At 43.7% G+C, this 23,405-nt stretch overlaps 1 protein-coding gene across 1 annotated transcript; it reads right to left on the bottom strand.

The window, feature by feature from the left end:
* Positions 1 to 604: 604 nt before the first annotated feature.
* prkd1 (protein kinase D1) lies at positions 605 to 22,927 on the bottom strand (the record flags this gene model as incomplete). The annotated part of the gene is made up of 18 exons (XM_034678633.1): positions 22,592 to 22,927; positions 19,441 to 19,572; positions 19,189 to 19,358; positions 16,950 to 16,973; positions 16,469 to 16,679; positions 15,998 to 16,075; positions 15,705 to 15,906; positions 15,499 to 15,622; positions 12,621 to 12,698; positions 11,540 to 11,707; positions 11,333 to 11,444; positions 8,431 to 8,483; positions 4,829 to 4,901; positions 4,504 to 4,610; positions 3,879 to 4,040; positions 3,685 to 3,783; positions 790 to 950; positions 605 to 711 (listed from the first exon to the last, which is right to left on the bottom strand). Coding segments are annotated over exons 1-18 (2,218 nt in total), but the record flags the coding sequence as incomplete, so codon positions are not given.
* Between the last annotated feature and the right edge of the window lie 478 nt (positions 22,928 to 23,405).

Below are 23,405 nucleotides of genomic sequence, written 5' to 3'. Positions count from 1 at the left end.
CGTAGTTTTCTTCTCCTCTTGAGGACAGACCTGACAAAGCTGGACTTTGGACTTTGGACTAATCTGCATCATGATGTTGTTATTTCAGCAAACTGAAGACCCGTTAATTACAAGAACATCACAAGAACATCAGTTTCTGTTTCAGGTTCATACCGCTGAAGGAAGCCAGAGGGAAGCCTCTGAGGACCTGTTTACAGTGAAGCTGAGACTCTGTGGAACTGTTTACAGTGAAACTGAGACTCTGTGGACCTGTTCACAGTGAAGCTGAGACTCTGTGGACCTGTTTACAGTGAAGCTGAGACTGTGGAACTGTTTACAGTGAAGCTGAGACTCTGTGGAACTGTTCACAGTGAAGCTGAGACTCTGTGGAACTGTTTACAGTGAAGCTGAGACTCTGTGGACCTGTTTACAGTGAAGCTGAGACTCTGTGGAACTGTTTACAGTGAAGCTGAGACTCTGTGGACCTGTTTACAGTGAAGCTGAGACTCTGTGGACCTGTTTACAGTGAAGCTGAGACTCTGTGGACCTGTTTACAGTGAAGCTGAGACTCTGTGGACCTGTTTACAGTGAAGCTGAGACTCTGAGGAACTGAAATGTTAAATACCTTCAGTGGAGACCTTCTTCCAGGGATGAGGAGGGTACATGAAAGCAGCGTTCTGGATCTGATCGTTGATATCTTCATCTTCGTTAAAGGGAAACGTCCCGCTGAGACTGAAGAGCAAGAACATGTAAACAAAGGAACACAGAGCTGCACGTGAACACATGAACAGATCACCCAGAGTCTCCAACCTGACGTAGACGATGACTCCGACCGACCACATGTCCAGGGAGCGGTTGTAGCCCTTGTTCCTCAGGACTTCAGGAGCGAGGTACGCCGGCGTGCCGACCACCGAACGCCTGAACGACTTCTCCCCGATGATACGAGCGAAACCAAAATCACACAGCTTCACCTGAGAGAGACCACAGAGGGGGGTCACACAAATGTCACGTGTGTGTCACGTGTGCTAGCTTATCTGACGTTAGCACGAAGTCCATGCAGACACATACAGACAGATCAGTGTTGAACTTTGACCCCCGGTGAGTCAGACATGTTCTTCTGTCGGTTAAAGAGCGACAACCTCAGGACTGACTTTGATTGACATGCAGATGAACCCGTGTCGCCCAGCCCTAGCTGTAGCCTGCTCTCTCTCCTCCAGCGTTCTCTCCCTTTAATTGAAGTAAATTCAGAATCCTAAATGTCTTCTCTCTCTCTGATTGAAGGGAAACTCTTCATTAGTCTGAATCACACACGTTGATCCCCTCATGGCGTTGGCTCTGCGGCGGCTTCAGTCAGTGTTTGGATGGAAACACAGAGGGAGGAAGAGTGAGATGAAGCTGCTGACAGTGAAGAGCTGTTGGCTGCTATCTTTACTGGATGATTCACACACGCACACACACACACACACACACACTCAGGAGAAGGATGGAAGTGATCAGGGATAGGTTGGCACATCACAGCGCTGTTGTGATGAATCAGTTCTCTTCAGCGTCGACTCTCTGCCGCCGCCGCTGCCGCTAACATCTATTTCTGTGTTTTCCGTGTTGTTATGGAGCCGACACTTCTCGCTCAGGTGATGGTTAAATGTAGGCGGAGTGACCTCTTTTCTCAGAGAGGATGTTGGATGAGGTTCCAGAGGGGCAGCATTGTTTTGGTTTTTCAGGTTTATGTCGATGATTGACGCGTCCCGTGGACTGTACCTGGACATCCACTGATTACAGATCTTCTCCTGTGGGCTGTCAATCACCAAGAAGACCCTGACACAGACTTCTATTCCACAAACTTAGAGTCTACCTTTTCAGATTCAGAGAATAAGACAGCTCTGGAGTTATTTTGGTTGGATCTAGGACGGCGGTTATGTCATGCTTTTGGACTAAAAATGGTGATCTCCTCAGTCTCATCTTACATCAACTGTTTCCTCTTCTCTAACGCAGGTTCCTCATCATCTCAGGCCAGTTAAAGTACTAGCATGTTAGCTCTGTATGTTGATGACGACATGATGTATTATGATCTTCAGACCCAGCTTTGTATCGGTCATTGCCAAGCAGCAGCAGCCTCTGGGGTTAAAAGTTAAATAAATGCATCACTCTCTACAATAAAACAATAAGACCTACAGGCTGCAGTTCCTCAAGTGTCCTCTGGAGGCTGTCTCCAAAACTAGAGGGTATCCAATCAGGCTCCATGTAAACATGTCTAATTTAACAGCATTAATATAATAGAATATAATATCAAATACAAGTAATATCAAATATTAAATATAGAATAATATAAAATAAAAATATAGAATAATATAACATATTAAATACAGAATATAAAATTTCAAACATAGATATAAAATATTAAATATAGATATAAAATATAAAATATAGATATAAATATTAAATATAGATATAAAATATAAAATATAGAATAATATAAAATAAAAATATGGAATAATATAACATATTAAATATAGAATATGAATATTAAATATAGAATATGAATATTAAATATAGAATATGAATATTAAATATAGAATATGAATATTAAATATAGAATATGAATATTAAATATCGATATAAAATATTAAATATAGATATAAAATATTAAATATAAATATAGATATAAATATTAAATATAGATATAAATATTAAATATCGATATAAAATATTAAATATAGATATAAAATATTAAATATAAATATAGATATAAATATTAAATATAGATATAAATATTAAATATAGATATAAATATTAAATATAGATATAAATATTAAATATCGATATAAAATATTAAATAATGGCACAGAAAGAAGATTTGGGGCTCAAGTTTTCGTGCTGAGCGATGCAACCTTAGCCAACATGTTAACTTTTTGTACCACTTTATATTTTACCAATTTATTTGACCCTTAGAAAAGACAGAAATTTACATTTTATACTTTTTTTTTCAACAAGTGGTTTCTGATTTCTGGTTGGCTAGCAGGCTTTTGTGCTAACGAACGTTGGCTCACACGCAGCAGGAGTCTGGGGGTTTAAGAGCTTTTAAGATAAAGCAGGAAAATACAATAAAGGGTTATTTTTACTTTTCTTGGTGATGGATCTGTGAATCAGTTTTTTCTCTCAGCTACATGAAACACATCTTGTTTTTTATTCTGTCCTTGATGCACAAACACACAGCTAATACCCGTCTCCTGATGAGACTCTAGTAAAAACACCGCTCTACGTTTCAGCCTCCATTAGCAGCGGTTCCCCGGCTCACATGGAAGCTAACCGTAATGCAGTGTTCTCTTCACAGCAGCTCTCAGGCACAGTGTTTGTTTCCTGATATTAGCAGTTAGAGTAGCAGGCTCTGCAGCTGATACACAGAAAGTAAAGTGTGTGAGGAACACGGAGCCCAACAGCCGGCCTGATGCATCATTAGCACTAACAGTTTTGTCTGTCTGACACAAACAGCTATTTCTGGAGAGGAGGCTGAAAACTGCAGAGAGCTGCTGATAGTTGCACTGAAAGCTAATGGACCGTCTGTGTCTGCTTTTGTTTGTTTGCCTGGATCAGCCGCTCTCACCTCGCCATCTCTTTACGTCCCTGTTTCATAAGAGAGGCGGGGTTTCCTGTTACATCAGAGACGTGACTCTTTGGTGACTCTTAAACACACACTCGTACACACACCTGAGGTAAAGAGTCTGCAGACGCCAGCAGGACGTTCTCAGGTTTCAGATCACAGTGGACGATGTTCTTGAAGTGGAGGTGACGCAGGGCGACCAGGATCTGATGGAGACACAGAGTTCAAGGGTTCATCCTCTGGGGAGCAGGAATCTGACAGGAGGACGTGTATAGTTTGTGAGCGTCAGCTTGTGAGAGACCTGTGTGACCATGAACTTGGTGATCCTCTCGGGCAGACGTCCCCTCTCGCTGGACAGGATCATCTCCAGCATGTCGCCGTGAAGTTTCTCCATGACCACGAAGACCCGCTCCGGGGTCTCGAACATGCAGTCCAGGTTCACCACGCCCGGGTGGTGCAAACTCTGCAGGGAGAGAGAGAATGATCCTCTCATTCACAGCTCTGTGAACCTTTCAGTGATTCAGAATTACAAGCCTTGAAATCCCTGAAATAAAATCAAATAGAACTTTATTTAAACAAAAAGTAGAGACAGGTTAACAGGAAGACTTTAATACGATGAACTCTCTGTGTATCCCTGTTCCTCTCTCACCTGTTGAAGAGAGCAGACATGAAGTGAGCAAGTGTGTGTGTGTGTGTGTGTGTGTGTGCGTGTGTGTGTGCGTGTGTGTGTGCGTGTGTGTGTGCATGTGTGTGTGTGTGTGTGTGCAGCAGCTCCTGCAGGTTGAGCAGCACTGCATTTTATCAGGATGTCACACCCCCACAGTGTTGCCACGGTAATGAAGTCGTTAACGACAGGAAGTCTCACTCACTGCTGACAGGAGTGTGTGTGTGTGTGTGTGTGTGTGTGTGTGTGTGTGTGTGTGTACCTGCAGGATGGCCACCTCGTTACGCAGCTGACTCTCCTGTTTTGTCGGGAAGCGGAGTTTGTCGATGATCTTGATGGCGACGTCTCGGCCGGACTTCCTGTGTTTACCTGCAGGAAGAAATGACACACACACACACACACACACACACACACACACACACACACACACACACACACACACACACACACACACACACACACACACACACACACACACACACACACACACACACACACACACACACACACACACACACACACTTCAGATTGAGGCTGTGTGTAGACAGTGTGTTAAAGATGTCGTCCCTCTTCACATCTTGTCTCACCTCCATAAACGATGCCGAACTGCCCCGAGCCGAGGACCTCGTCTGGAAAGATCTGATACACCGAGTTGATGTCCTGAAAAAGAGAAGATCTGAGACCTGAACCAGAACTTTGAGACCGTTTCAGCCTGCAGCAGTGAAACAGGCTGTAACGTCTGCAACATGTCCACTAACCGGTCTTTGTTCTTGTCCCTGACAGGTTCAGGTTGTTCCTCTAAAGGCAAAACAGTAACAGTAGTCTTCTCTCAGCCCACCGTGAATGCGTCTCTCCTGCCGGTGTTCCGGTTTTAAAAGTGACCCTGTAAACTGGAGACCTTCAGCTGAACGTGTCAGTGTTTGTGGAGTTTACACAGCTGTTGAAACACAGAGGGAGTTCCTGGGAATGCAAACTAGTTTAGTTTTTATTAAGATTTCAAAATATCCTCATCAGATATTTAATGATGGTCTAAAGACGTTTATGAGGGATGCATCCGGCTGAGAGTCTCCAGCTAACAGGGTCGCCGTTTAAACCAAAACACCGGCCGATCTCTGCGATCACGGCTTTTTGAGTTCTAAAGGATTTTAAAGCCGTGTTGAAACGTCTTTGCTACTCGCGCTTATCTCCTCCTTTTCCATGTTTTTAACTGCAGCCGCAAAATTTTCACTTTTTTTCATGTTTTTCTGCTTTTGGAGCAAAATTTCAAATTTAAGGAACATTATTTCTTTTCAACAGGCTCCAGGTCAACTTTTTTGTCAAATTTATTTTTGTCAAAAAATTTTTTTTCACATTTTCTTTTTCAAATTTTCTTTTTCAAATTTTTTTTTCAAATTTTTTTTTTCAAAACTTTTTTTTTTCAAAACTTTTTTTTTTTCAAAACTTTTTTTTCAAATTTTTTTTTGAACTTTTTTTTGTCACATTTAAAAAAAAAAAAAAAAAATCAGTTTTTTTTTCAATTTTTTTTGTCAAAATTTTTTTGTCAAATTTTTTATTCAAAAGGATTTTAAAGCCGTGTTGAAACGTCTTTGCTACTCGCGCTTATCTCCTCTCACGTGTTGATTCAGTGAATCCATCTGTGATGAAATATAGCACCATCTAAAACAGACCAGCTGAGTCTCTTCATGCTAACAGGCTAACTGTTGTGTTGCTCAGAATGATACCTGCCTGTCTGTCTGCTTCTATGGGGTCATCTGTGATGAATGGGAAAGAATGAAAGAAAGAAAGAAAGAAAGAAAGAAAGAAAGAAAGAAAGAAAGAAAGAAAGAAGCATTTACTTTTTTCCCTCCATACGTCACTGGTCTGATTTACACAATCTACTCGGGACTTCAGCCCGCGGTCCAAACGCAGACAACACTGGGGGACCAGGAACCTTTTAGTTCAGGGGGAAGTAGTTCTGGGGGCTAAAAGACCCCGGGACTCTTGGTCTAAATGCACCTTTAGTGCTGTTCCAGTCAGTGCGTTTGTAGAGAGTGATGTAACATCTGTCTCTGGGTTTAACACATGGTCCTCTTTAATAAGAAGCTCTATCTCTGTGGGGACCTTTATGTTGAGTTGCTGGTCTACCATCAGTTTGTATTAAAGTGTTTAAACCTGTAGTCTCTTGTCCCAGTGACTCCATGTTCACACTACGGGGTCAGGACCATGTCAGCTGAGGACTCAGGTTTGAAATATTGGATTTAGTCTCTTTGAGGTTTTAAGGTCTCTTCTGTTCCCCGGGTGTTGAAGAGACGGCGAGGTGACTGACAGGAAGCGGTACAAACTGAAAGAAGGTGAACTGCTGGATTCAGCTGAAGGAGTCTTCAGAGAGGGGGTTTTTGTGCGTGGAGTTGGAACTACACGGCGTCAGTGATCTGCCACAGCTTTGACACCAAAACTGCAAAATATTTTCTCCCTGTCTGCACTCCCGTCTCCCTCTCCTCCCCTGTTAGCTGACAGCCTAATATCACACCTCAGAGCGGAGAGGACAGAAATACAATATTATGAACCTCCTCCCCCTTCCTCCGAGCTCGCCGCCTAATTACCATCTGTTACCATGGAAACCGTTTGGCTGAGTGAGTAATCACAGTAATCTCCATCCGAGGTGCTCGAAGACGCGCTCACCTTGGAGACGGCGAGGTGAGCGCCCGCATCTCAAACGGGACTCCATGTTCTCCGCTCGCTCACATTTACATGAATAGAGTTTGCAGACATTTGAAGCTTTCTGTGGATCTTTATGATGTTAATGTTTCAGACGTTTACATGCCGGGTCCTCAAAGACAGAGGGATTCAAAAGAGCAGGAAGAGAGGGAGAGGAGGAGGAGGAGGAGGAGGAGGAGGAGGAGGAGGAGGAGGAGGAGGAGGAGGAGGAGGAGGAGGAGGACAAACAGGAAGTAGTTTGTGGTCAAAAAGGTGTTAATTATCTGAAGCTGCTGAGACCGGTCCGTCTAAAGGTTTCAGAGGAAGAGGATTTATGAATCAACCTGATCCTGATACAAGACCCTTCAAAACCAGATCTCTGTATGAGACTGCACAGTTTGTCCACAGGGGGCGCCAAAACCCTCTTTTTCAACATTTGATCTCATTTTAAAAACATTTTAAGATCTAGATCGGTCCCTGATCCATCACAGCACCGAGGAAAGGAACTTAGTGCTGAGGAAAGGAAATGAGCGCTAAGGGAAGGAAATGAAATGAGCGGTAAGGGAAGGAAATGAAATGAGCGGTAAGGGAAGGAAATGAAATGAGCGGTAAGGGAAGGAAATGAGCGCTAGGGGAGGGAAAGCTGAGGAAAAGAAAACAAGGAAAGGAAATGAGCGCTAAGGGAAGGAAAGGACAGGAAATGAGTGCTAAGGGAAGGAAATGAAGTGAGCGCTAAGGGAAGGAAAGGACAGGAAAGGAAAACCAAGGAAAGGAAAGGAAATGAGCACTAAGGTTAAGGAAAGGAAAGCCAAGGAAAGGAAAGGAAATGAGCGCTAAGGTTAAGGAAAGGAAAGCCAAGGAAAGGAAAGGAAATGAGCGCTAAGGAAAGGAAAGGAAATGAGCGCCAAGGGAAGGAAAGGAAAGGAAATGGGTGCTACGGGCAGGAAAGGAGTGTAAATGAGCGCTAAGGTTAAGGAAAGGAAAGCCAAGGAAAGGAAAGGAAATGAGCGCTAAGGAAAGGAAAGCCAAGGAAAAGAAAGCTGAGGAAAGGAAATGAGCGCTAAGGAAAGGAAAGGAAATGAAATGAGCGCTAAGGGAAGGAAAGGAAAGAAAATGAGCGCTAAGGAAAGGAGAGGAAATGAGCACCAAGGAAAGGAAAGCTGAGGGAAGGAAAGGAGAGGATCCACAAACTCAAACACGTTTGTTCGATCAGATCAGTGGAGGCAGAAAAGATAGAAGTCTTGTGTCTCTGATCCGGAGGACTCTGACCTGCCGGATCAGAGACGCAACCAGAACACAACGGAGTGGATCCAGTGGAAGTTAACACATTGACTAGAATAGAAACCGATCAGATCCAGAGCTGAGACGGATCAGAGACAGACCTGGTGGAATTTGTCTGTCAGAAACAGACGTCGGACACCGTGTTGTCTGTGTTTTATAAAGTTTACACTGCTGTGTTTGGTGAGTGTGTGTGTGTGTGTGTGTGTGTGTGTGTGTGTGTGTGTGTGCTCACCACGTTCTCCTGGATCTGACAGTTGGAGACAGAGATACTGACGGAGATCTCCTCTGTTGAAGAGAAAGAGACGTGATCAGAGTTCAAACACACTCAGGGTTCATCATCTTCAGAGAGAAGAGTCTGAAAACAGAAGAAGAAGAATCCTTTCCTTTAATAAAGTTTACAGTGACACTCCTGAGTCTCCTGGAGAACGTGTGGAGGTATATTTAATCTGCGTATTGATAGAGACGTTATGAATCTAAAGCCTCCAGGCGGTGGAGACGCTGTATTATTTCGGTCCATTTCCCCACAGGTGAAGGCACAGAGATGGAGAGAAGCAGAGAGAGACCACAGTGAAGTGTTAGTCATGATCAGTTTGACGTCAGTAAAGGTCTGAAATATCTCTGATGGGTTTGGTGTGGGCGTCGACGGCCCTGATGGGATCTGAGAGGAGGATTCAGCAGCAACGTGAGCGTTTCTACCTGAAGCTGGGAACCTGAGAGGAGTCATTTCACAGGTGGGATTGTGTTAAAGTGACATTTACATTTGTTCCTCTTTTAATAGACTCTCTGATGCTCTGACGGCTGAGATGACACTGAAGCACATCCGGGCCTCCAACAGTCCTCAACAGAGTGTCCACAGATTGCCTTTAATTCATGACTGCAGCATTTCATCCCATCTTTAAGATACATCATGTTTTATTTAACTCTTCTATTCCTTCAAATGGACTCCATCATATTTGGAAACTCTTGCCACTTAAGATTTCCATGAAGCAGCTCATTATGACACGTATGTACGCTTACACTCAGGTGGCGGCCTCTAGTGGCCATAAGGTCAAACCTACGCAGAGGCCTACACACGTGAGAACACATTACACCCATTTTAAAATCACTTCTCTGTTCTCCCAGTCCGTTTTAGACCTGATTTTAAAATGATGGTTAAAGCTCTTAGGGGGTCAGCTCCAGACTACATTGCTGACCTCTTGACTCCCTACGAGCCATCGTGTAACCTCAGATCCTCCGGTTGGTGTTTACTGACTATTCCACGCTCAGACAGGAAGACCAAGGGTGATCCAGTGTTTTCTGTTTGAGGAGATCAGGGAAGCTGACACACTGTCGTCTTTTAAATCTGGGGTTGGTGTTCAGATTCAGATCCTCTTTTTGTTCTCCTGGTTAAAATGATCTTTATGTCCTGATGGTAATCAATACATAATGTGTTCTTAAAGAAGAGGTAAAGAAAGCTGCTCTCTACAGCCGGAGGAAACCTGGGAAAACACCAACCAATCCCTGCCATCAGGAGCCAAATCATCAAACCAATCAGATCCCTTCCTGCCGTTCTGCCCGCCTCCTGCAGAGCGTACATGTCCCCGGCGTTCACTCCCCGTCTCCTGCCTCTGCTTCCCCTGACTCTACTTCCTGCCCCTCTCGCTCCACCTCGGGCCTGTCCCCTCTGACCCCATGAGGGGCTTTGCTCAGGACTGTAGTCCGGATCAGAGTCTAAAGAGCTCTCACCACGGGGGCTCTGACAAGCAGGAGAATGAATGACATTCAGTAAGTCCTACAGAAATGTAGATGTTTGAATGGATGAAGAACTTCTCCTCTTGTCTCTCCTGATGCCTTCACTGACTGTCAACTCTGTAGGAATTAAGAACATCTGAACAGGTTTAACAAACAGTAGAGCTGTTACAGTGTTATATATGTGTTATAACTTTCCTCCTGATATCCTGTCACCATGACAACTGGATGATGCTAGCATGACAGTAGTGAGTGCTAACAGCAGCCATGTTTGTTTGTGTTTTTAACTTTCACTATGAGAATGTTTTGGTGAGGACCGGTTTTGGAATCAGTCACCATCATATGGTCGTGAATCAGCGGCGCTCGTGCATGTGAAGGGGGGGAGGAGCTCCGAGGGGGGGAGGGGTTAGATGGAGTCCAGAGGAAATGCTACATTCAAATTCATGCTAGTTTTCTGAGACTACCAACCCCAACTTTAAGTCGCTTTTAAAAACTATTTTAGTGCTTTTTATTGATTTGATGGTTTATTGCTTTGTTCCTTGTTTTATTACTTCTGCTGGATAATGACATGTTCTTAATTACTGCATACTGCTTTTTAAAATTGTTTGTAAAGTGCTTTGTCATTTGTTTTGAAAAGCACTATATAAATAAAGTTATTATTATTATTATTATTATTATTATTATGTATGTGGCTGACGTACACCTCCTCCAAAATGTAACTACCTGTAGAATCAACACGGAGCACAGTTTCATAAAAAATAAAGTCTAATCCTCATGCAAGAAACAGTTTTTGTGTTCCTAATAAAACTTCATCTGAGAAGAGACTTTGTCAGAATTAAGAACTTTCATTTGAAAAAGTTTGTGGTTGGCATTTTGAGTGAAAGTGAGCTGGCCCTTTAAAAATGATTAACAATGAGTTGTCTTGTTCATTTCAAGTGCCAATGAAAAAAGTGAAATAGATGTTTTAATATTCAACAGTACTGAACAGTTTGTAAAGAATTTGATGTCAGTAAAGGTCAGATCGGCGGCGTTGTATTCCCCACATCTACATCACTTCCAGGATCCTTGGATCATCCAATGAGAATCCCTCATTCTACCATATAAAGTCTAAAAAGTAGGGGATCCAGAATCATGCCTTGTGGGACTCCAAACAGAATGTGTTTCTTCCCTTAAGGGCACAGGCAGCACCAACACTAGTTTAACCTCATTGAACGTCCAGTCAGAATACAAGTTTTGTCTGATGGTGTAAATACATGATGGTATTTTAGTGACCTTTCATGTTGAACGCTGTGATCCTGATCCTCTATGTGATGTTAGCTCAATCTGTGGGCTTTATTTGAGAAAGACCTCTGAGGACAGATTCTATAAATGATCTTAACTAGTTCTCAGACTTGTCAGAGTCTTACTGTGTCCTCCACGGTGAGCGTTGTGTGATATCCCTGTAGAGACAGCCGGCATCAGAGCGTGCTGGATGGCCATCTCCCACATCTGAGCCACATCCTGTCCCACCCCGCTCACCTGAGACCAGCAGACAAAACAAGCTTTAGTGAGGGAACATGACTGAGAGAGTTGAAGTAGATTATATGAATGAATGCATATGTTCAATTATCTACCAGGATGCTGCTGCCGCTCACAGACGAGTCGCCTCTCTGCAGATTCTCCCCGACGTAGTAAACCAGCGACGCTGTGGCGATCTCGAAGCAGTGAGGGTTTGCTCCATCGGGCAGCAGAGAGAGGGTCTGAGCCGGCTCCAAGGACAGGATCTCAGAGAGAGGGATCTCCTGCAGAGGAACAAAGATGGATCACGATCTGCTCCCTGAGAACAGGATTACTTTCAGTCTCCTTCAGAGCTAGCTTAAAACAGAAACGCCTCTTTTGGACCAACGTGAACCGGGAGCACCGGCTCTGAACCGGCCCTGAACCGGCTCTGAACCGGCTCTGAACTGGCCCTGAACCGGCTCTGAACCGGCTCTGAACCGGCCCTGAAACTGCCTCGGTTGAAAAGGGGTAACAGAGAACCAGAATCAGGTGTGAAGCTGTTTCTAGTCACTTCATAATGTCTCTGCTCATTCATGGAGGTTAAATAAACTTCAGTGAGTCACACAGCGTTGAAGATATCTGCAGAAACATCTGTGTTGCCCGCATCATCACCAGAACCCCCTCCTTTCACCACATCACCCCTGCCCTCCAGCAGCTCCACTGGCTCCCGGTCAAACTCAGAATCAATTTCAAAATCCTCCTGTACACATTCAAGGCCATCCACAACCTCTCCCTCCCCCCGTACCTGTCTGATCTCCTCCACATCGTCACCCCCTCTCACTCCCTCAGGTCCTCCTCCTCCCTCCACCTCTCTGTGCCCCCCCTGCCCGTCTCAGCACCATGGGGAGCAGAGCTTTCAGTCGCTCTGCTCCCCAACTCTGGAACTCACTCCTACCAGACATCCAACACTCTGACTCAGTACCCCTCTTCAAATCAAAACCCAGAACCCATCTGTTTCAAACTGCATTCCCTGCTTCATTTGAACTTGATGTTACTCTGCTTGTTGTTTTTATTCATTTTATCCTGTTTTATTTATTGTGTTTTATTTGTCTGTAAAGCGACCTTGAGTGCTTTGAAAGGCGCTTCTAAATCAAATGTATCATTATTATTATTATTATTGTTGTTCTGATGTTGGATGATGAGCGATGGTCTTACCTTGTAGTATTTGCTCCCTGTGTCATTCTGGAACAGTGTGATGCATTTACTGTCCAGCCTCCAGTAATGTCTCTTCCTCTGAAACACAGAGAAGAAATAAAGAGTGTGAAAAAGAGACTCAACAACATTCAACCTGTTCAAAGTTCCCCTCAGAGCTGAATCCACGTTCACCTTGACAAACTGACTATCATATTTATCTCTTCTGTGTGAGGACTCGTGAAACGTCGGCCTCGTCTTCAAAAGAAATCTGCCAAAATATTTGTACAGACGTGAAAACAAAAGTCAAAATAACGTCTTTTCTATCCGCATTTTCTCATTATCTGTTTTTGTCTCTCAATGTTACAAATTTAATCATCCTGCTGATACCAAAAATCAGCCTAATTTCCATATCACATCTGGTGATTGGCATTTTTATTATTTTATTCACAACAAAAGATCTCACAAAAGAAGGGCTGGTCGACATCCAGACAAAGGAAGGAATCAGAAGAGATAAATATATAAAGGAGTGCATGTGACAAAGACCTGAACATGGATTGTGTTCACTCTCTGTTCTCCAACATGTTGAAATAGTAAACAAGACGAACAGTAATCTACAACATGTGCTTTAATGAAGTCAGAGCAGATTCAGTCTTCAGTGTTCTGTTTGACCCAAATATTCTGTTTCAAACTCCACAGTCTCAGAGGTTCAGTTATATACTATATACTCTGATTCAGCACATCAGCCCAAAGCTTTACACTGTAGCCATTACAGCATGTGTCATGGCTGCAGGCTGAAGACATTCCCAAACTGAATGAATGGGTTTTAGTCCTTCTACTTAAGTGAAAAGAGAACAACTTAAAGAGTGTTTTTAATGTCATTCTTTTTATGTAGCCGTTTTTCAACCAGAGGAACTTTACCCCTGAACTACGTGCGTTTGGACCGGTGGACCCAGGGTCTAAGTTTAGTTCAGGGGTAGATAAGCTCCCCCCTATAAAGCCCCTGCTGGGGGGTAGTACTTTTCAAAAAGCCTCAGGACTTTCAGGGGGTGGAGCCTGCATTACTGAACGTGTCTGATTGGTAGATTAACCTCAGTGTTTTTATTCCTCCCTCCGTCCACAATAACATCACACACATCTGTGATTCGCTTGATTTCTCTTTCTTTCATTAGTTTTTATTTGTTCTATGTTTTCAAAAGAAGAAGCTGTGATTCTCCGGGTCAACTTTTTTTTTTCATTTTGGTTTTGCCAAAAAAAAAATTATTATTATTATTTTTTTAATTTTCTTCAAAATTTTAATTTTTCAAAAAAAAAAAAAAAATCAAAAAAATTTTTTTGGGCAAAATTTTTTTGGGGATTTTTTTTCGAAATTTTTTGGTCAAATTTCTTTTCTCAGATTTTTTTTTTTGTCAAATTTTTTTTGACAAATTTTTTTTGACAATTTTTTTTTGACAATTTTTTTTTGACATTTTTTTTGTCAAATTTCTCCTAAAACCATTCACAGTCATTGTTTTTTCCATCTGTGATTCTCTTGATTTCTCTTTCTTTCATTAGTTTTTATTTGTTCTATCTTTTTTGTATGTGTGTGTACTTTTCAAAAGAAGAAGCTGTGATTCTCTTGATTTAGCAGCTTGTAACAGTAGTCTTCTCTCAGCCCACCGTGAATGCGTCTCTCCTCCCGGTGTTCCGGTTTTAAAAGTGACCCTGTAAACTGGAGACCTTCAGCTGAACGTGTCAGTGTTTGTGGAGTTTACACAGCTGTTGAAACACAGAGGGAGTTCCTGGGAATGCAAACTAGTTTAGTTTTTATTAAGATTTCAAAATATCCTCATCAGATATTTAATGATGGTCTAAAGACGTTTATGAGGGATGCATCCGGCTGAGAGTCTCCAGTTAACAGGGTCGCTGTTTAAACCAAAACACCGGCCGATCTCTGCGATCACGGCTTTTTGAGTTCAAAAGGATTTTAAAGCCGTGTTGAAACGTCTTTGCTACTCGCGCTTATCTCCTCCTTTTCCATGTTTTTAACTGCAGCCGCAAATTTTCACTTTTTTTCATGTTCCTTTCATGGAGCACAATTTCAAATTTAAGGATAATTATTTATTTTCGACAGGCTCCGGGTCAACTTTTTTGTCAAATTTATTTTTATCAAAAAAAAAAATTTCATATTTAAAAAAAAAAAAAAAATCACGTTTTTTCAAAAAAAAAATTAAAAATTTTCTTTCAAATTTTTTTGTCAAAATTTTTCTGTCAACATTTTTTTGTCAAATTTTTTTTGTCAAATTTTTTTTGTCAAATTTTTTTTGTCAAATTTTTTTTGTCAAAATTGTTTTGTCAATTTCTTTTCAAAAGGATTTTAAAGCCGTGTTGAAACGTCTTTGCTACTCGCGCTTATCTCCTCTCACGTGTTGATTCAGTGAATCCATCTGTGATGAAATATAACACCATCTAAAACAGACCAGCTGAGTCTCTTCATGCTAACAGGCTAACTGTTGTGTTGCTCAGAATGATACCTGCCTGTCCGTCTGCTTCTATGGGGTCATCTGTGATGAATGGCATTCCTCTTTGTGTTACTGCCCTCTACTGGTCTGGTGGTGTAGTGCATTTACTTTTTTTTCCTCCATACGTCACTGGCCTGATTTACACAATCTACCCGGGACTTCAGCCCGTGGTCAAACACAGACAACAATGGGGGACCAGGAACCTTTTAGTTCAGGGGGAAGTAGTTCAGGGGGCTAAAACAGACAGGTAAAGAGACAGACAGGAACAGAGACAGACAGGAACAGAGACAGACAGGTACAGAGACAGACAGGAACAGAGACAGACAGGTACAGAGACAGACAGGTATGAGAGACAGACAGGTACAGAGACAGACAGGTACAGAGACAGACAGGTTGGGTACCAGAGAATCCTTGCTGGTGTAGTGAACCATCCAGCCCTCCTTCATCACGTTGCTGGTCTTCCTCTTCGTGTGTTTCACGGACTGAACGACCCGCATCAGAGGGATGTTGTTACTGGTTGACGGGCTGCAGGGGGGCGGGACAAACGTCAACCTTGCATCTCAGTGTGTGTGCATGTGTGTCTTTGTGTGTTTGTGTGTTTGCGTACCTGATGGCGCGGTTGGACTCGTCCAGGTCCGGGTCATGCATGTCACAGAGGTCACTAGGCCCCGCCTCCAGAAGAAGACCGCCCTCTGACGTCAGCGCTTCGTCCATGTCGTCCAGCAGACTGCCTCGCCGGTCCATGTCGTGGTCGTCGAGACAACCCTCCACCATGACCATGTCTGACTCCGCCCCCGGGCTCAGGAGGTCTACCGGACACAGACACAGTTAATGAGAGGACCCTGAAGCGGATCTGGGACTCTAAGGAGGGTCAGAGTCACAGCATGGGAGGAAACTTGCCTCCATTCTTTGAGACTTCACCCAGGCAGTTGTTGGGCACTTTGGGGGCGCAGCGTTTGTGACAGTTGAACCTACAATCTGGAGAAAGAACAAGAGGGGGAGACTGTGTTAGGTCACTTCAGATCAGATCAGATCCACTTTGTGTTGTTTAAAGTTTCCAGTAGGACGGGGAAACCTTGATCCCAAATAACAGGATTCTCCTGATCCCAGCAGAGGGATTACAGGAAGTGACTGGAAGATAACTTACTCAATTCTCTATATTTTGCACTTGAATTGTTGAATCTCCTAGATTCAACAGATAAAGTAGACACAATTATTCAAACAGGATCAGAACAAACGGACATGTTGAATCTGACACAGCTGGGAGGATCTTCAGCTTGTGGGGGGTTTTGGACTCTAAAGGACAGACCCTGAAACCTTCAGAGCCGTACCGGGATCAGTGAACGTGTAAAAGCTTGAAGAGGAGCTGACCTTTGCACTGCTGGCCTTGTCTGAAGAGGCCTTTCAGCAGCTTCTTGCAGTGCTGGCAGACGGTGGGTCGGGTGTACGAGTGGATCAGGAACGTGTGTGGGACTTTGACTTTGGAGAGTAGGATCTTGTCCAGTTCGATGGGACGGCCGACGTAGGACTGCGAGCTGGAGCGCCGCTCTCGGCCCGGGAAGTACTCCAGCTGGTTCTTCTGCTGCCGGGAGGAGGCGAGAGATTAGGATGTGATTCACTTAGCAGGGGCGCGTCCAGAGGGTCTGCACCGCCCCCCTGACATTTCATTGGACTCAAAGGCTAAGATCGGCCATTTTTCTTGTCAGACCTGGAACTTATGTTAAACTCAGCTTCTTGGGTTGAGTGTTAGCAGATGGCACATGATGTAATGTCCTTGTTGGTGCTTTAACTCAGGAATAATCATTGAAATGATAGTCCAGTATAGATCACAGATTAAACCGGGGGGGCTTACCTCCATACTTGGACTGACTGGAGACTGAAAATGAAAGAAAGAAAGTTAAAGGTTGGAGTTTTCTTATACAGGAAATACTTTTTAAGATAATGTCTCACTTCCTTTAACCCTCCTGTTATATCACGGGTCATATTGACCCCTGTTTAAAGTCTATTTTAAGCAGTATATGCCTTCAAAGGCAGCTAAATGCAACATTAAAATCTGAGCAGCATGTGACAGAAGAGGTGTTAATTTATCAAAATCACTTCATAAAAATAAAAAAATTTAAAATTTAAAATAAAATAAAAATAAATCTATGTCATGTAAAACTATTGTTTTAATATTTAAGGCTTTCCAACGTACATTAAAAAAAGTTTAACATGAATTTTAATAATAAAGGAGTGAGTTATCCTCATAGAACCATGATCTGAGAGGATTAAAGAACACCAATGGACCTAATATTATTTAAATGGTCAGTAATGGAGTTAAATATTATTGTGTGTTGGGATTTTTTGGGGTGAATATGCCACGGGTCAAATTGACCCAGGAGCATTATTGCCGTTCCAGAGAAACGAACAAAACAGGAGGGTTACAATCTAACTCAACAAGCTGGGCCTGAAAGTTGAAATCTGTCAGCAACAAGAAGTAAACTGAGAAACATTTAGAGCAAAGTGAAAAGAAGTTTTAGTCTAACTCAGATAACTTTAAGTCACCCAAAGGTTTTCTTTGTGCTTCTCTGTCATGCTCTAACCTCCTTAGACACATGAAGACATCAGGTCTGTCTGCAGCACCACAGAGTCTGTAGCTTTTCACACATTGATTCAAAGGTTCCACTGGAAATCATTAAAGATGCTTTGGGACTGCTCAGTTTTGCAGACGATGTGATTCTATTGCCTCTGAATAGCAGGACCTCCAAAGCCTGGTTCATATTCTCAAACACTAGTTGGCGGTCGTGTACCATGGGGGCTCTTGTGGGGGGTACTGCGGGAGTATGGGGTTCGGGGGCCGCTACTGCGAGCTATCCGATCCCTGTACGACCAAAGTGAGAGTTGTGTCCGCATTCTTGGCACAAAGTCGGACGCGTTCTCGGTGCGTGTTGGACTCCGCCAGGGTTGCCCTTTGTCACCGGTCCTGTTTGTAATCTTTATGGACAGGATCTCAAGGCGCAGCCGGGGGGAGGAGGGTCTCCAGTTCGGGGAGCTTGGAATCTCATCTCTGCTTTTTGCAGACGATGTGGTTCTGTTGGCTTCCTCGAGCGGGGACCTCCAGCGGGCATTGGGGCGGTTTGCAGCTGAGTGCGAAGCGGCCAGGATGAGAGTTAGCACCTCCAAGTCTGAGGCCATGGTTCTCTGCCGGAAAACGGTGGATTGCTCTCTCTCGGTGGGGAGTGAGACTTTGCTCCAAGTGGGGGAGTTTAAGTATCTCAGGGTCTTGTTCATGAGTGGGGGTAAAATGGAGCGTGAGATCCACAGGCGGATTGGTGCAGCGTCAGCAGTGATGCGGACGTTGTATCGGACCATTGTGGTGAAGAGGGAGCTGAGCCGGAAGGTAAAGCTTTCGATTTACCAGTTGGTCTACGTTCCAACCCTCACCTGTGGTCATGAGCTGTGGGTCATGACCGAAAGGATAAGATCGTGGATCATAGCGGCTGAAATGAGTTTTCTGCGAAGGGTGTCTGGGCTCGGCCTTAGAGATAGGGTCAGGAGCTCGGACACCCGGAGGGAGCTCGGAGTAGAGCCGCTGCTCCTCCGCGTCAAAAGGAGTCAGCTGAGGTGGTTCCCGGACGCCTCCCTTTAGAGGTGTTCCGAGCACGTCCAACTGGGAGAAGGCCCCGGGGTAGACCCAGAACGCGGTGGAGGGATTATATCTCCCGCCTGGTCTGGGAACGCCTCGGGATTCCCCAGGAGGAGCTGGAAAGTGTCGCCGGGGAGAGGGAGGTCTGGGTCAATTTGCTTGGACTGCTACCCCCGCGACCCGACCCCGGATAAGCGGAAGAAAATGGATGGATGGATAGTTGGCGGTCTCTTCTCATCTGAGGCCAATGCAACATTTTTGCTTCCAGGTGGGGAGTGAGTAAATATACTTGAATTATGATGATACATGTTTCTTATTCATCCATGTAAACTGTATTCACTAAAGGTTAGACACATCTCAAGAGCTTCAGGGCACTTATGAAGTTTGGTATCAGCTCCTCAAACCAGATGATCTTCCTAAAACCTCCTGTGGACGTACAGCATGTCAGGGTTCTGGATATACTGACCAGTAAAGCCTCGTCGGTGTAGTGAGGCGGTGAAGGCTCCGCAGAGAGCGGGCGACAGATGTTCACCAGCCCTCCTGTCAGAGACACGTTGGACGAGCGCCGCCTCCTCACCCCGCTGCAGTTATTTGGGATCTTAAAGGCACAGCGCTTGTGATAGTTCAGACCGCAGCCTGATGAAGACACAACAAGACGACGGCAGATTAATAAAACAGAATCTATGAGATGTAGGAGAAGATTGAAATGATACCGTACCTTCACATTTGAGTCCCTGTCGCACGAGTCCCCACAGCATCTCGCCGCAGTGGTCACAGAAGGCCGGCGCTCGGTACGAGTGGACAAACAGACAGTGAGGACGGATCTGGAAGTCCTCTACGGTGGCGGAGGCTGAGAGAAATCAAAAGACATTAAGACTGAAGTCAACTTCTGATCAGACACTTCTCTTTAAGACATCTGTGGGAACTCAGCTACAACCCCCAGGAAGAAGACCGGACATCACTTCGTATGTTGCTTCATGTTACTGGGAACTCTGCAGCATTACATCAACAATGAATGACATGAACACACTTTGATTCTGACTCATTCTCAGGTCACCGTGTCGTTTTACATCACTTCTTTACAGCACTTGAAATGCAGCATTAAAGGTGACATATCATGCTCTTTGTCATCAACATATCTTGGTCTAAGAGGTCCACAAAACATGTCTTTAAAGTTTATTGCTCATAAAAACACTTTGAAATCAGATTCTGGTCTGCCTGTAAACCCCTCTTTTTCAGCCCTGCTCAGAACAGGCTGTTTTCTGTGTCTGTGCCTTTAAATGAGAATGAGCTCTCTGACCACGCCCCCTCAGGAAGTGGGTGTGGCCTCGGCTGTCCAGCACGTTGATCTAATGTTTACATGTTGGCTGAATATACACGGCTGCTCACAGACCCGCGTTACTTTAACCCTCTGAATCTGATCCAGAATCTGATCCTGACGGAGAGGCGCCTGCAGCAGGACCTTTCTGAACCATTGGTCACAGATTTAGTGTTTCTTGTTGTTTTATTTGTCAGCATGTCGACGTGTGTCTTGGTACACAGCTACCAACATGTAGCTATGTAGCTATGCTAACTAGCGCTAGCACTTTTCCATGAAAACTAAAAATCATCCACTAGATCTTCAAATCTGCAGACGTGGGGAGTCAAAGCGACCTTTGTGTTTATTAAGACAGCCTACAACTAGCATGCCTCCCTCCTAAGCTCCTTGTTAGCACACATGTGTGCAGGGAATGAAAAACACTGAAAACTGAAACGGCTGGTTTCAGCACACATTTACAGAAAGGTGGAGAAATCAGAACAGGGGCAGAATGGAGTCTTTGACTTTTCAGGGGGTTTGTAGACAGGGACACAGATTTCAGGGAGAGGACCATTAAAAAGAACATTTTGCATGATATGTCACCTTTAAACAGGGGCATACTGCCATCTAGTGGTCTGCATAAAGAACTGTTTTCACCATCAGTTAACATTAATTAGAGTTATTAACTATGACCAACCAGATTTATGGTCACTATGTAAAGTAAATAACATGACATCAATGAACTAAAGATGCCGTGAGTTGTCTTTGTTTACAGTCTGACTAGCAACTTGAGAAGCAGAACTAAAGCTTGCTCTTGAATGCAGGTATCTGTTAACTGTCTTTAAAAAGTATTTGCACAGGGTGCTGGTGGCCTAGCGGTCTAAGCGCCCCACATATAGAGGCTACAGCCCTCATCGCAGGGATCGCCGGTTCAACTCCCAGCCGGTCGACCATTCCCTGCATGTCCTCCCCCACTCTCTACTCCCCACTCTTCCTGTCTCTCTCCAGCTGTCCTGTCAAATTAAGGCAAAAAGGCCAAAAATATAACTTAAAACAAAAACAGTGTTTGCACATGATGCCAGAGGGATCCAGGATTGTGTTGTTGCCTTTTAATCTCCATATGGATTATTTTCCTGCATGAAACTGATTCTTGCATGTTGTTGTGATGCATGTTTAATGTTCTAAAGTCACTGATATACACTTTAAAGTTGGTGGCATGGACTAAACTAAAGAAACTTATCAAAGCTAAAGGTTGATGCTACTTTTCTGTCTGCGCTGGACTCTGGTGATGTTTTATTTTATATATGCACACCTCTGCTCAGAGCTTGCACATGCTTGATTTTACTGTATATCATGGCATCTTCTTATTTATAAATGCATCCTAGGACTACTTCCTTCTTACCTCCTTGTATATATTGCACAGAAGAACTCAGGAAGTCATAATCTTCGATCTCAGGATCTTTTATTACGATCTACTGAGGGTCAGGACTGAACTTGGGAAAAAGGTCTTCAGGTTTGCTGCTCCCTGGACCTAAGCGCCTCTACAACTGTCTGACATGATATCTTTGAATGCTTCGAAGTGCTCCTGAAACGACTTGGAGGCTGGAGCATCTGTCTGCAGATGTTCTGTTTAAATGTGAGTCATGCTGTGTTTCTGGAGGTACCTGTTGTGTAGCTGTCGTCTGATATTTGTATTTATGTCTATTGTAAAATTGTAACTCTGTAAGTGTGCTGCTGCCTCTCTTGGCCAGGACTCTCTTGGAAAAGAGATTTTAAATCTCAATGAGCATTTCCTGGTTAAATAAAGGTTATCATAATAATAAGTTCCACTCCTTTAAAAAGTTAAATATTCACTTAACCGAGTTTATAAGAGCCTAAAAACAAACTTCTTGTTTTTGGTTTCACCACAGGACCATGACCATGATCTCAGAGTTCCAAACGTTCTGTGTGGACTCTGTGGTTTCTTTGTTTTATTCTGAAAAGATTTATCTTCCTTTTTACAAATGTTTTCAAAATGCTTCAGAGACAAGCAGCTGCTGGTCGAGGGTTAACTGGGCGAGCAGCCACAATCACCATCTGAGCCCAAATATCCTCCAGCTGTTTGCACAAAAACCCAGTTGGGCGTTCTGGCAGCGCGGAGGACTCCTGCTGACAAACCCACAACAATGAGAGGGAACGATCCAGCTCCTTCAGCAGCTCCAACAAACTGAACTGACAAACACAACTTTGGGACCAACAGGGAGAGTTTGAGACAGAGTTAAAAGCTCCTGATTCTGGTTTTAATCTGGTCTACTTTGGGTTTTAAAACTCTGACTCCTACACTTCATGTGTAATGATCCCTTCATTGTAGTACTTATGAAAGTGACTCCATTTCTTACACCAGACTTTGAGGATTGTACAAATCTTTTGGTGAATTAGCTTTGCATTGTTGTCTGAGGGCTCCTCAGGACCACGGGGGACCGGCACAGGTGTTTCCTCTTGTGGTGCTTGATTAGAGCTCTCCTGAGGACTTGATGTGTGAGCATGAAGCTTCATTAACATTCACCCTCACATGCTGTTCGTGTTGTTGCACCTGTTTGGGTCGAAAAACAAAAACCTCTTTCTTCTCTCAGTCTGCAGACTGAAGTCTTCAACAGGTCCGGACTGAAATCAGGCACGGCCTCACGAAAGGCCGGCAAGTCCAGGTAGAAGGTCCTCCTCCTCAGCTGATCTTTTCCCTTAGTAAACATTGTCCTTATGAGTTTATGGTCTAAATCTCTAGTTTCCAGTCTTCTTCAACACAGCATCACAGAGTAGGAAGAGTGTAACCAAAAACTCTTCCAAATGGTCTAATTTGACTCCCAAAAACAACATGGCAATGACAAAAATACCAAACCACAGGCCCATGAACTAAAGAAACCTTGTACAGTGAGCCTCACTGAATTCAACTTCAACCCACAAGAACACCCAGCCTCCTCTTATATAGCAGCTGGCTCCTATCAAGAGTGAGGGGTCAATTATATGCCTTCAATTAACTCTCCTCAAAGTCCTACCTGGTGTGTAAACGAGTCAAACATAAGCATCAGGGTTATAAAACATTATCCAGATACATCTACATGAAGTTCATTCTCATATCACACTTTAAAGAGACTTTTATATGTCAAACACCCCTCCACCTCCGTCACACATGGTGTCTTCCACTCAACAAACCTCCTCATAGGCCAATCACAGGCTGCAGCTCTGGTTGACAGTTCCCTGGTTTGGGATGTGGATTTCAGGAAATGCAGTGGAGGACAGGTGACAAACAAAAGGTAGAAACAATCATCTGTTTTGACATACGGCCTTTGACAACATGCAGGAGTGTTTCTGTTTTCACACAGAGTGGTACCATGCTATGCTAACTTCAA

Source organism: Notolabrus celidotus, unplaced genomic scaffold, assembly GCF_009762535.1.
Source record: "Notolabrus celidotus isolate fNotCel1 unplaced genomic scaffold, fNotCel1.pri scaffold_192_arrow_ctg1, whole genome shotgun sequence".
Taxonomy (NCBI): domain Eukaryota; kingdom Metazoa; phylum Chordata; class Actinopteri; order Labriformes; family Labridae; genus Notolabrus; species Notolabrus celidotus.
The sequence above is the reverse complement of the archived record's forward strand: the minus strand, read 5'-3'. Positions and strand labels throughout refer to the sequence as shown.